General features: G+C 44.2%; 1 protein-coding gene across 2 annotated transcripts; it reads right to left on the bottom strand.

Annotated features, from left to right (window-relative positions):
* Positions 1–72: 72 nt before the first annotated feature.
* Positions 73–12,316, bottom strand: cry2 (cryptochrome circadian regulator 2). Of its 2 annotated transcripts, XM_010883565.4 has the most exons (12): positions 12,008–12,316; positions 8,646–8,754; positions 6,894–7,036; positions 5,577–5,624; positions 5,125–5,309; positions 4,584–4,813; positions 4,041–4,352; positions 3,547–3,698; positions 2,980–3,182; positions 1,957–2,040; positions 1,232–1,428; positions 73–1,131 (listed from the first exon to the last, which is right to left on the bottom strand). In XM_010883565.4, the coding sequence occupies exons 1-11, from the start codon at positions 12,163–12,165 to the stop codon at positions 1,238–1,240; spliced, it is 1,815 nt and encodes a 604-aa protein (XP_010881867.1). In that variant the 5' UTR covers positions 12,166–12,316; the 3' UTR covers positions 73–1,131; positions 1,232–1,237. The 2 variants fall into 2 exon arrangements, with proteins under 2 accessions (XP_010881867.1, XP_019896110.1); XM_020040551.2 differs by lacking the exon at positions 5,577–5,624.
* Positions 12,317–14,416: the final 2,100 nt, after the last annotated feature.

Consider the following 14,416-nt stretch of genomic DNA (forward strand, 5'->3'; position numbering starts at 1 on the left):
AATCCAGCAGGATTAGGATTCATACATTTATATTTCTGCGTAGGAAAGGTCAGTTAAACAACTAACACAGAGTGGGTCACAATTCTGTTAGTGCTTTAATGAAAATAAACTCTTTTGTACAAAACAAATAAATAACCATTCCACAAAGCAGAACATGGAAACAGAGACTGTGTGGAATGTACAGCATTTGGCGAATCAAAACTGACTACAGATGGTCTTTGTGCTAATGGGAAATAGAAAGAGTAGGCCTCTTAATATAGCTATTCTGCTTCTGGGTAGTTCCATAGCACAGGGTTGAGCTTCCCAAAAACGTGGAGAATCAAGGTCCATTTTTGTAAGATTATTATAATGGTGAACATAATACTACAAAGATTTTGAACAAACTCACCCGTGTGCTGACAGAATTATAGTAGTAGTATGTACAAAATATATGCATGTTTCATACATTTATTTCATCTGTGCGGCCACACCCACAGACCATCTGGGTAATGTTTGGTTTTGTTTCCTGACAGACACGTTTTTACAGATCAGGAGAATACCAGACTTTAAATGTAAAGTAAGTCATAGAAACGCATCGATTCCCGTCTTCCCCCCAATTGATTGTTATTATGTCCTCTGCCACAGGCAAAATATTAGTTTTACTTACCAATCACTTAGTTGCAATCAGTCAAAATAACAGGTAAAAAGATACTTCACAATGGAATCTCAGAGACAGGAATAGATTAAATATAGAGGTTGTTTGGGAAAACACCAAAACACCCAGGACATTCAAACAAACAGTAACGCTGTGTCTTTGAGGTTCTACTGTCGTCACTAAAGTAGTTGCCCACTTGCGCATGAAAGTACAATAATAAAAAGATGAACGCCAGATTAGAAAAGCTGATAGGAACGGTGTAAGCAACAACATGCTATATACACTCATTGCAAATCTGCTTTATACATATTGGCAATTATGATGCAGTTTCTGTCGCTGATCCATATGTTAGCGTTAGCCTACATTTAAACCGGTTATTGTACGTAAATATTTGTATATAGATCTGTGAATAATCCTGCATGGGTGATAGGGTCCAGCGCAGGTCAGAGGTCATCTGCCATGTGTTTCTGGCATTCACCATCCCACATGGCAAGCTCCTAAAAAAAAAAAAAAAAAAACACAAACACATTCACTTTTGACGCTCAAATACAACACACGTCGCCTCACCCAGTGTGTTCAGCTACATTTGCTGCTCACCGTATGTCACTGCGAATCCATGGGCTCTGCCAGATGCTGCTGCTCGTCCCACTCTCCCTGGTCGGGCTCCTGCTCCTCACGGGGTGCCGTGGTGTGCTGGTGTTTGGACTGGGTGGCCTTCGGGGCGCCCGGCGAGTCAGAGGGCCTGCCTCTCTTCAGCGTGTTGGGCTGGGCAGAGGACGTGTGGGGGGGTGACTCTGTATTCAGTAGGGTTTCGGTTAGTAAAGCATTTTTGTTGAAATACGTCGATTACATTCCCTCGTCTGGCTGATAGACTGATACTAAAAATAATTATGCTGTTGGGTGATCGTGTTGTGTCCACGTGAGTTAACTGCACATTTTATTGATCTAAAATCAGCGACTCAAATCTGAAAAATGCTACCTTCTGTCTCCAGGGATCCAGGGATCTTTATTTACATAAAGATATAATAACCTAGTGGGAAAGATCCGGACCGTCAGAAGCTTGTGTTTATTGTCTACTCAAGCCACCCTCATGGATGGTGCTCATTTAATAAACACTGATCAAAGCTGAGTCATTGTCTAACTGCCCGGTAAAACAAAATAAATGAAGAATAAACATGTGCGAAACATGACCTGCACACGCACAGAAGCTTGGGAAGCCCCGGATCTTTCAGAGCAGCAGACTAAAGACCCAGAAAAATAAGGCAAATCTGCTCCCATGGTCTTATTAGACTACAAAATAAGAAATACAACTCCCAACATACCACAGGTACTGCCGCTGGCCTGAGAATCGTCTGTCAGGGGAGGCTCCGCCTCTTCCTGGATGGTGGGCACAGAGGCCAGGAGACCTGACGGACACACAGACCAACATTCCATCATTGCTACCATGGCAACCACTGACGGGAAATAGCCCACAAAAACGCTGACAGCAGAATGAAAACAAAGACAAAACACAGTGCAGAGATCCAATGTAAACTGAAAAACAACAGTAGTCTTTCAGTGTAAACCAGGACTAGAGCTTCATGAAACAAGAGGACATGCCATGCTGTCACCACTAGCTTATGTACAGAATAACAGCACTTTAAGACAGCTGTCAACACCAACATGCAACAGGGGTGAAAGTGGATGTACAGCAGGGCTGACCCTATTTAGCCCACCGATTGGTCGATAGATTTATATATTTGCGATTATCTCAAGGGTTCCAAATGTACAGTATCTCACAGACGTGAGCACACCCCTCACATTTTTGTAAATATTTGATTATATCTTTTCATGTGACAACACTGAAGAAATGATATATATAACAGTGCAAATTTGCTGTCCCCTCAAAATAACTCAACACACAGCCATAAGTGATTACACCCCATAAGTGAAAATGTCCAAAGTATCGAAAAAACCGAGAGGTGTTTTTGGAAAAATACAACTTCAGTTTTGCTTAGTGAATACAATACTATCATCATGTGTATTAACATGATATCAATATTAAATTGTTTTAATATCACAGTTATCATCAATATACACTTCAGACTATGAACTGAAACCAATAAAATAAATCCCAAAACATCTGCTGTGTTATTTGGGGCGAGGAAACAAATACCTCTGCATACAACCATGACGATAAGTCTGGGCTGTTGATGCCACTCAGAGCCAAGATGGGAACGGTGCCAGCCTTTCTGACACAGTCCCTCACCGCCTGACCCCAAGGCTGTCTTCACGAATAACACCACGTTCCTAACTCATTGACCTGTGAAAACTAGGTTTCGATTACATGAAGGCGAAAGACTCACTGAGGCCTCTGTAGTGGGAGAGTTGCTGGTAGACCTGCTTCATTCGCTCTATGTTAAGTCGGCTGCCCTCCGCATGGTTAATCATAGGCTTGGGGTAGTCTACTCCCACAATGCAGTGGGCCGCCTTCTGAACAGACTCCGGGGCTCTCCATGGCTCGTAGATGTATCGGTCAGGGTAATCCTTCAGCTTAGGGATGTAGCGCCTGGAAAGCACAGACAGATTGGAGACATGCAACATAACGGTTCCCACTGCCATACCCTACGGATGTATAGGATCTCCAGGGTTTACACACCGTTCGTTCTAACGATTAGATTGGCATGTTGCCGTCTTATCGGTTGTTCCAGCAGCCCCCCCCCGCGCTCAGATCCGCTTGTCAGAGCGTATCCCTGTGTCTTTATTGTACCCGTTGTCATAAAGACTCCTGCACCAATCAACCAATGTCCGTCTCACTATACAGTCAACGCATAAAACAGCCTAACCACGGTCCAATCACGGCCCTCCGTATGGCAAGCCTGCCTGTCTGTCTGTGTGTGTGTAAGAGCAGACAGTGGCGCGTGCGTGCGTACCTGATGTAGTCTCCGCTGGGGTCTGTCCTCCGGCCGAAGCCCACTGGACAGTAGCAGTGGAAGAACTGCTGGAAGAAGGCGCTGCAGGACAGCCACATCCAGCTGCCGGCGTTCACACTCCAGTCGGCATCCAGGAGCAACTCCTCGAACACCTGACCCACAGGACCAACCGGCACAGGACATCCAGAGACACGGTCAGCGACGCCAACACCACCAACACGACTTAACACAGACCCAGGTGCACTGGCCGACCCAGGCCTCCATAACACTCACCCCAGCACGGTCACACTAGTAAGTTAACCACAGGTAGATTACGCCAAAGTCTGTTTAGGCCAATCTGAGTGCCGGCGTAATATCCTGCTGCTAAAATAACACTAATGAAGCCTCGTTTGGCCACCACTAATCTTACCGGATGTCCATACTAATTAAGGAAGGACACGCGCGAAGGTGGGTGGAGGGAAAACTACCCATCGGAGACGAAAGGCAACACTCACTCGCATGCCGCTCTCCCAGCTGATCCACAGGTCTCCTCGGGTCAGGAAGCAGGCCACGGCGTGCCGGGCCAGGTGGTGGATCCAGCCCTCCTGCCTCAGCTGGGTCATGATGGCGTCGATCCAGGGGAAGCCGGTCCTCCCCTCAGCCCACTTGGCCAGCGCCTCCGGGTTGTGGTCCCAGGGGATCTGCACACAGATGGGGTTGCCCTCCATCCGGTCAAAGTTCGGGTTGTTGGTTCCTGCCGTGTAGAAGAATTCTCTCCAGAGGAGCTGGCCAAATAAAGAGAGCGGGGGACTGCAATGCTTCCGTAGCTGTGTGGGACAGACAGATACATTCATCAGGAAACAACTCTTAACATCGGTAGTTGGGACAAAGGCGTGTTTATTTCTAACTCCGCATATAACAAAAAAAGCGCAAGAAAAAAATAAACAGAACCAAGACAGTTATGTATACTACAATCAAACACCTTTGTCCCAGGTCAAAAGACACCAACATTTCTTGTAAAACATTTGCATTTACTATGATGATAAAGGTTCCGCTACCTTCATGTAGAGTTCTCGCAGGTTGTAGTAGAAAACGCGACATGACAAGCACCCAAAGCGTAGGTACGGACTAAGACCTGTAGGGCTGGCCATCAGAGAACACATGCTGACCCTTGGCCGTTCAAAGTTAGCCACCCAGGCTTTTCTGTCCAAGTGCTTGTTGAGTCTCTCCAGAGCTTCGGACTCCCCTCCCTTCCACACCGCCGGGCCCAGGCCTTGGGTCTTGAATCCTGGGGAACATAAAGTACACAAACGGAGCATTCAGAAAAACAGGCCGCAAAACACCCAAGGAAACTGTGACTCGTTTTCATTTGAAGGCTGCCCTCCACACTGTGAACAACAACAGAATGCTCCCCGTCCTGGACGACAGGACTGTAAGCACATTAAGCATCAACCACAGTTCCTCCGAGGATCACTGGAGTAAGACTGTAGACTGAAGTCCAAGCTACCCGTCTGTAATGACACTTGGTTTATTATGTTAAATCGTTATCCGATTGGCCGGGTTCCTGTAGACGTGGTGAAAATGTGACGTCTTGATTACCCAGCTCTTCCAGAGAAGGGACGCTGTAGTGTTGGTCGTGGTTGCCTGAAATCTTGGTCCGACAGCTGTCCATCTGTTCCTTAGTGACAGTCGGCAGGGGCTTGGCCGGCAGCTCCAGGACGTTCACCAAGGCCTGGAACCTCTTGAAGGTCAGCGGAGGAGAGCCGCTGTTCATCTCAATGAGCCTAAAAACAGCCGAAAGGCAAAGGGGCGATGAGATCAACACATAATGGACACCTGGGTCTGTATTCATGAAGCGTCTCAGAGTAGGAGTACAGATCCTCTTCCTGTTCTTGTTCTGTTACTCATTATGATCTAAAAGGCTAAACAGATCCTAGACCACCGCTTCTACTCAGAGGCGCCTTGTGAATATCAGGCTCCAGGTAGCTTTTCAGAAATGTCGATAATAATTCTGTTGATGTGTTGAGGTGATGCCGTTTAGAAAAACGCACAGATGATTCTTGGCTGTGAGCGGAGGGCAGTTGTTCATCTCAATGATCCTGAAGACGACAATATAAACGTAGAGGAGGTAGAAATTATTAAAAGGTCATTTCAAGATTAAAACCTCTTTAAATGTCAATGGACACTGATGTGATAATATTTGCACATCAGAAAACTGCACAGACTGGGGTATAATTTTTCCACCACTTAAAAACCTGCTTAAATCATTGACAGTCAACTTGTACACACGAACAGTACCGGATTGGCCATAGAGCTCAATAATAATAACAACAACAACAACAACAACAACAACCAGTTACATCACATGACAGAACAAAGCATTGTAGGTGACTGTGTGGTACCTAGCCAGCCCTTTAAACAGATTTAAAACGGGTCCCGTTTAGATTATAATTGACATCGGCGCCAGCTGGGGAGCTTCCTATTGGATCGAGGCCTTCTGTGTGTCGGGCTGGGCAGGCAGTTGTGTCAGCTGCCCTCCCCCCAGGTGTGTCCAGCTGCGTTGTGGCTGTCATTGCAGAGCACCGCACTGGGCTGCCACAGTAAACAGCCCCCTCCACCGCCAGGGGGCTGGCGTGGCGGGCAGTTACGTCAACACACCACCAGGTGGAGGCACTGAGCTGTGGGGACTGTTGTCATGAGGTCCAGAATGATCTGGAACTCCCTCAGTTCTACAGAAGCGCAGGCTTTTCCCCTTTGATCTCTGGCGCTCCATGGGCATTGTGTGCTGTTACGGCATTAGTCACACTTATATAACTGACTTTATGTTAATCTAGTTATACTGACAGAAACAGTCCCACGGTAGCAACTTTTAGCCGACAAAAAAGAGAGGCTGAATAGACGCTACTATGCTGACATAAGTTAAATTTAAGCTTAAGCACTTAATGCCTCTATTGGATAGAGACAATGTGGAAAGATGGAGGGAAGTGTTTTTGTGTAAAGAGCAGTGGACCAGATTCAAACCCGCATGGCAACAGTGTCTGAGGCCACAGGAGGAATGATACCCATCGATCCCCAGCAAGGCCAAGCATGCCATCAATGGTGTATGCCACACGGCTGCTTGGGTCAATCTGGAGGGAGGTGAACTAAGTTATCATTCCCGATGTGGTTGTGATTAGGTGGCTCCATCATGTCTCGCTTCCTACCGGAGAGGCACAAGTCCAGATGAAATGGACAGGTAAGCAGAAGCCTAGTCATTATCAGGGGGCTATACGGTACAAACTGATCCGAGTCTCTGCTAGATACCTAGTGTACTGGAGTTTTTACTCCAGAAGTGCAACCAACCAACCAGAGTGGAACTGTGGACTGACCTGTCCAAGTTGTAAAGTGTGTGAGAATTCCTCACGATAGTCTCCACTCCAAACTCCTGCGCCATTTTAATAATGGCTCCATCCCTCTCCTTCCCATAGGGCTCAGAGTCATACTCAAAAGTCAACCGTGTGACGCTCCACTCCTACAGAAAGATGAGAGATAAAAGGAGAGACAGAGAGACAGAAAGAGAGGAGAGTAATAGTAATATATAGAGAGAGGGGAGACAGAGACACAGGGAGCGAGAGAGTAGAGAGACATAGGGAGAGAAAGAGGGAGAGAAAGAGGGAGACGGCTTCTAATAAACATGTCCCGTAATTAGGCCACAATACACCAGTAACTGGGGCTGAAATACTCATCTGTAAAGTTATTGGGCCAACATGGTCTCACTAGCCACACCTTATCAACACTCCACACCTCAGTCCGATAACAGACACTAATTCAGAGCCATTTACCGGAGGGTATGCATGCATTTTCATATTTCTCTTGCCTGTATTTGTGGAGTTGTCAGAGGCTCTAACGACTGAGCCACAAAGGACAGTCAGACCAAGACAAACATGGGTCTACGGGTAAGAGTAAACTGCAAAGAACAACCTAATAATCTTGGACAATGCCTTTATGGCAGTATGATGTTGACACAAAGCGATTCCTCAAAGGGCAGATGTCCACTTCTGTGCACATTCTGGAAAACATCTAATATATCTTGTTTTCCCTGGTAGGTGGCCACATTCCAGGCTAAACTAAGGGGGAAGTTCAATTTAATTATTAAGGTGAAGAAAAACAATAGAAGATATCAGTTGTAACCAGAAGTAAGTACTAGTCCCAGAACCCTCTCTGCATCCAAGCTACTTGTTGTAGTGATAAAGGCTGAAGAGCGATCACTAAAAATAAAACAGTTTATCCAGTCGGCAGTCTGCATCTCAGAAGAAGGTAGTTGACATGTGACATCTCTGGCTATTCACCGTGCTAGGACCTGCTGCTCGACGCGTAATGGCTTACAGCTGGAGATGAAATGTGCAGACTCCTCACTCCCTGGACATAAAGGACACTCGCATAAAGAAGCCAGATTGTGAGCCAGTTGTTCGGTGTGTCACCCACAACAACACAAACAAAAGTTACCCCCAGCAAAGTCAACTGGAAGGTCTGCAAAGTCTATTTCGACAAAATGACATCTGAGGCAAATTACTATGAATTATTTTGTGACCAGCAGCCTTGAAGACGGAAGGCCATTTGTCAACAGGGTGTCAGAGGGTGACGCGCTCCAAGCTTTCACAGAGGTTCAGTGAATCGGCAGTTTCCTTGAGCAGAGAACAATTGAGCGGACGGTGGTTGGTGTGGCGCCAGCACCAGCTCACATGACAGTTTGTCCAGCTGTCCTTGACTTACCAACCACATCAAGGGGCGGATGCCCCGCCCCCCTTATTACACGATTGTGGTTCAGCCAATGAAAATAGGCCCTAATTTCCCCTATACACGCTGACAACACCGCTGGGTGTCTTGCTTCCAAAATATAAACAGACAGGAAAATCAAGTGATTTTATCTTTTGAACGAATGGTTCGCCAGCCAGACATTAACATATTACTAACACACTAACATGAGCTCCCGATTGAGGCGTTAGCAGATGTTGTTGGACTCACTATACTGTGTTCTGGTGTTCCCAACTGAATAGGTATGTTGTTTATGTAAACTTAGTACCCACAAGACCCTAAATCAAAATTATAGAGCTACATGTGACTTCATTTCCATACCGTACCTTGAAAAGACTGGGAAACACATTAGCAGGTTGGCCTCGTACCACAAACAGTCTGGAATTTAGCTTCCTCAAACTGCTGTCCAAGTCCTCCAAAGATTCTAGCAGGAACCTGTGGAAATGATGGAATAAAAGAAGCAAACACCACATGTAAATACATTGGTCTTTGAACAAGGTCTCGTTTTGGTCAAAGAGCAAATCAGATCTTAACACCAAACCATTTTTGCAGAATAGAGAACATCCATGATTTAGGCCAACTTAACTGGCAGAGTCAAGAGCAGAGAGTTGCTGAAGTTCAAAACCTGCCTTAATCAATTTCAGTAAAACCTTTTAAGGCCAACAATCAGCAACCATTACCTTGTTATTGCTTTAACGTCATTATTCCACATCACAGTTTGGAAAACACAAAAATGTTGGGACAGAGGCACTTTGTTGCATCATCTCTTTTAACAATACTCTGTAAGCTTTTGAAAACTGAGGAGACAGATTGCTGTAGTTTTGAAGGTGACATGTATTTCCATCCTTGCTTGATATAGGATTTCAGCTGCATAGCAGTTTGGGTGTCCTTTGTTGTATTTCTCATTTCATAATGCACCAAATATTTTCAAAGGGTGACAGGCCAGTTTAGCTCCCAGAAACCTTTACTATGGAGCCATGCTGTTGTAATATGTGCAGAATGTGGTGTGGCCTTGTCTTGCAATAAGAAAGGCCTTCCCTGAAAAAGACCATCTGGATGGCAGCATATGAAGTACCAAAACCTGTACATATATTGTTCAGCATTAATGGTGCCTTCACAGATGTGCAAGTCACCCATACCATGTGCAGCAATGCACCCCCATACCATCTAGGATGCTGGCTTTTGAAGTGTGTGCTGAACAAACCGGATGGTCCCTCCTATTCAGTCCGGAAGACGAGGCATCCATAAAAATAAATTCTAATTTAGATTTGGCAGACAGTCTTCCACTTCGCCTTAGTCCATCTTAAAAGAGCTTCTGCCCAGAGAAGGCGGCAGTGTTTCTGGATCTTGTTTATATATTGTTTCTTCTTTGCATGGTAGAGTTTTAACTTGTGGAGGCAGCGACGTACCGTGATCACAAGCAATGGTTTTCGGAAGAGTTCCTGAGCCCAAGCAGTGCTTTCCACTACAGAATCGTGTCTATTTTTAATGTAGTGCCAGCTGAGGGCCCAAAGATTACGGACATCCATCTTTGGTTTTCACCCTTGTCAGCTGTGTAAAGAGTTCCGCCGGATTCTCTGAATCTTAAGGATTTGTTATGTACTGTTGAGAAATGTTACTAAATTTTCCATTGAGAAACATTATTGTTAAATTGTTCCACTATTTGCCTGTGCAGACTTTCAGAGTGGTGACCCCCTCTCCATCTTCAAGACTCACCCTCTCTGCTTTTCTGACAGACTGCGTAAGCAGAGCCGGCCAAGAACAGCGAACGAGACTGACTGGTTAGAGACACGGAACCTGAAACCAATAGGTCCTGCGTTCAAATCTCGTCACAGTAAAATAAAATGATGCATTAGGATTTTTCCGGATAGATAAAAACTTCACGGGCTAAGACCTTCAGTAGCTGAGTTATAGTAAGCCTAAAATAAAACAGTTCACGGTTATATTGTGACTATCTTGGGTGGATTTTCAAAGTACCCATCCATGCATGCTTTTTGGGTCAGCATGAACAAAAACTTTGCTGGCTACAAACTTCAGTAGCTACATTATAGTAAGTCTAAATGAAAACTGTTTATATTGGGACTATTTCTGGTGGATTTTCGAAGTAAGTATCCGTGCATGATTTTTGGGGTAATATAGGCCAGATTAAAAACCCTTGGGCAGTAAAAGAGTAGGGGTTTCCACGATTCTCTTGTCTTTCACATTATGAAAAAGTCAGTTATCGTCACCCATGTTGATAGTTACCGTATCATTGTCTTTCACAAATGAAAGTAGCTTAACACAGCCAAAGCTATTTTCATGAATTAAATAGCTTTGATTTTGTTAAGTTCATATTCAGACACGCTAGAAATTGTTCAAATCTTATGACTATTCCAAGTAGTACGTTAGTAGATACTTGTAAGCCTATTACTGGCTAATAAGCTGTTAAACTGGCCAGTGGCAAAAGCCATACACTTTATAGATGCTATTTGTGGCCGGAGGTAAACTTAATAAGAAACGTTAGTCAGTTTAACACAATGCTTAATTGTGTCTAGTGAAATATTCATACTTAGTGTGATGTTAATGCGTGACAAAATGATCTAATGTCAAGATGCAGACACTGGGTAAATGTATGGCAACGTGGTGTAGTGGTTAAAGACATAGCTATTCAGGTGGGAAACCTGGGATCGAATCCAGGGAGGGCAACTACATTTATCACTTTTAATTGCGGGCCAGCTGAACTAGGCTTGCCTGGTTCCTTTTCTGGTTTCTATACACAAGAATGTTACTGATTTGTTGCTAATTAACTTAGTTCTGCGATGTTCCTCCAGGTGTATTTTTAGCATTACACAATCTTTCCAGTCCTTTGTTGTCCCTGTCACAACCTTTTTGTTGTTGGCATCAAAGTGGGCATATTTTTTTCAAGAAACAATAACATTTCTCAGTTTCAACATTTGATATGTTGTATTTGTACCACTTTATTAAATACAGGGTTTCATTTATTTGCACATTATTGCATTCTGTTTTTCTTTACAATTTAAACAGCGCCCCAACTTCAGGAAACGTGGTTGTAGTAGCAGGTCATATGGTTTTCTAATTTTAAATGACAGACATTGCGTCTGGCTTTTTACAGGGTATGTGGAATGTCCCTCCCCGACACACCCACCTTGTTGTCCAGACAGTAATGGCTGACAGTGAAATAAGCGCAAACATGGTGGCATATGCCATAGTTATGCACCTCTCATACGATCCGAGACCCAGAGTTTGTTATACTTACTCAATTGTATTTTGAGGGAGACGGGCACACACGTTTTCCTATCAAAGTGAGGACTGGCAATTTAGTACCATTACAAATAACTACAGCATGACTTTCCATAGAAGAATCTGGGAGCATTTAGGATAACAGTAACTGTTTTACTACGGGGCAAAACGTTTTCCCACCTTGTCGGCTCAGGGATTAGAACGTTCAACCAGTTAACTGAGGTTACCATTTACACGTCGACTATGTTACCCTGCAGGCCCTGTAAAATTGGAGAGCGAAAACAGATATCCTAAATACAACTTAAATGTTAACCGCGACAAGCGATGTAATTACACGGCGCCAGACTCTTGGAATACACTGGTAAAATAACTTAATTCTCTTAATCTGACAATATTAACTCACAAACAATTATGTAAACAGACAGTCATGATGATGGTGTTGACTAACCTCCATCTGTTGATGCCAACGTTGGCGGACCCAGCAAACCAGGGATCCAAAATATAAACACAACGCACCGTGTCCGCGCCATTTAGGGCTTCCTGTAATGCTGGATTATCGTGTAACCGCAGTCCCTTCCGAAACCAATGTACTGAATTCACCACCATGACTGCACGTTAATCCATAGTAAGAGAAATCGTGTTAAATTGAATCAAGAGAAATCGTAAAATGGGTTTATTTTAGCTGTAAACCTTCCACGATTAAGTATTGTAAATAAAAGAACCATCCATAACAAAAAGAAATGGCGAATGGGCGGATCTAAAAGGCCATCAACGTAAACGCATTTACTCTTCGTTTATCCCCAATTGGTCAGCCAGCGACACGTGTACCGTTCAGCTCATCGTATTCTTCTACTTCAGGAGTCTGTTGGCAGATCGTAGCTAACTTTAACGTACGCATACCACCACCTACTGTTCAAGAGAGTAGTTTCAACCGTGGCAACCTACACACGAACTCCTGTCTAAACCGGCCTCTCAAATAAAATAATTCCCTCCAGAGCTTACTGCTTCCATCTCCCCATCCCAAAATACCATCCAACCCCCCATCTTCACCCCACCCTCATAATCCCTAATCATGCAACTGCACAACTAAATTATTTGCACTGCGTTCTGTTTTTGCATCCCAACTTTTTTGGAAAAAGGGTTGTAAAATAATGACTTTATTTAATATATGATTGATTGGAATATTTAAACAGCATGATAAACTGTGGTTAAATAGCCGATTGCAGAACAAAAGTCTTGGTGGTTCCACACTTCCATTTCTCAGTGATGCAGCCTGCTGTGGATCCTGGGAACTTTTAATAATTCCTTTGACTCAAGATCAAACAAGAACGCTTGAGGTACTGGTTGTCTAATACGTTAAGTTATTAAGTGGATTTGTGTTGGGGTCTGAGTAGTGGTCTACAATGAGTTATGCATCTGTGCTGATAAGATGATAAACCAATAACAGTCGTGGTCTACTACATTAATAAAAAGATGATAAACCAACAAGAGTAGTGGTCTACTAAATGAATAATAAGATGATAAACCAATAACAGTAGTGGTCCACTACATTAAGTTATATGATTAGATTAACAATTAAGTCAACCAGAGGAGGGTGGAAGGACAGTTGGAACCCATCAAAAGGGTTTTCCAAACTCATCTCTACAGCATGGTTTATAATTAGGTGTAGCCTGGCCTGGGGGTGTGAAGGTGACCAGTAGGCTTGATACTGTCCACCCTTGCTGTCTTGCCAGGTGAGTTCTCATCGCCACTGGGATGCCCTCCCTCCAATGCCTTTCGGGGGAAGAGTCACTGGCTTGTTGTTGTCTCTCTGTTGCACACTTGTGCAATTGGGCTGTACGCTGCTGGCAATACTCGGCCCTCATTCAGGGTGGTTGCGGTTGGTGGGTGTCCCTTTGGTTGATGCCTGGCAATGTAGGTGGATTGATTTCCTGCCTGTTGAGCCCTGTCCGGGGCCTCCCCCGGATAGGGCCACAGTGTCGCCGGACCCCCCGTCTCAGTTCCTAGGTCTTACGCTGCAATACTATAGTGCTGGGGGATTGGGTCAGTTCTCCTTCCCCACTAAGTTCTCCTTCTCCACTAAATAAATAAATCGTTGTTGATATGATGAATGCATTTTCTTCTCCCCGTTTTAAACTTTAGGAGGACATGAGGTCCTGGACCACACCTGGGGAGTACCTGGTTTGGGGGGCACGTTGCTGTCCCTGTCCTTGTCCATCTGGTCATATTTCTGACCTAGTCTTATTTTAAATAGACTCTGGATTTGGCCCAGAAAAATGTATTAATGATTCCAATTGGACTCTTAATATCTCACCCAGCACAGCCAGAAGAGGACTGGTCACCCCTCTGAGCCTGGGTCCTCTCTAGGTTTCTTCATAAAATTCAGCCTTCTTAGGGAGTTTTTCCTAGCCACTGAAATTCAACACTACTGTTGTTTGCTCCTTGGGGTTTAAGGCCGGGTGTTTTGTAAAAGCACTTTGTGACAATTGCTGTTGTATAAAGGGCTTTATAAATACATTTGATTAATTGATTGGTATGCTATGTCACCCTATAGTCAATTGCAGATTGATTCAGTTTTCTAAATGATTTGATCTCAGGCAAACAAATGCATGTCTACTGTATTTTTATGCTCACAAAATAGCGGGAGATTATTACAGTCATGGCAAACTATAAACATCCAAAATCAGTCTGGTTTGTCATCTTAGATGGACTAATGTATGATAATATAACAAATGACACAGAACGTTATGGAGATATTCCAGAATGATTGGCACACTTGTTAAAGATAAGTGTTAAAAGAATGAATAGTTTATTAGCTTGAAATCCAACACTACTGTTGTTTGCTCCTTGGGGTTTA

This window comes from Esox lucius, chromosome 19 (genome assembly GCF_011004845.1).
Source record: "Esox lucius isolate fEsoLuc1 chromosome 19, fEsoLuc1.pri, whole genome shotgun sequence".
In the NCBI taxonomy this organism is placed as follows: domain Eukaryota; kingdom Metazoa; phylum Chordata; class Actinopteri; order Esociformes; family Esocidae; genus Esox; species Esox lucius.

What these genes read in the sequence shown, in the direction of transcription:
- cry2 (XM_010883565.4), bottom strand. Translation starts at nt 12,165, where the DNA reads ATGGTGGTGAATTCAGTACATTGGTTTCGGAAGGGACTGCGGTTACAC. An exon ending in GTTGGCATCAACAGATGGAG is followed by an intron (nt 8,755 to 12,007) that starts GTTAGTCAACAC and finishes TCATTTCCACAG; the next exon opens with GTTCCTGCTAGAATCTTTGG. An exon ending in ACACTTTACAACTTGGACAG is followed by an intron (nt 5,625 to 6,893) that starts GTCAGTCCACAG and finishes TGTCGTCTTCAG; the next exon opens with GATCATTGAGATGAACAACT.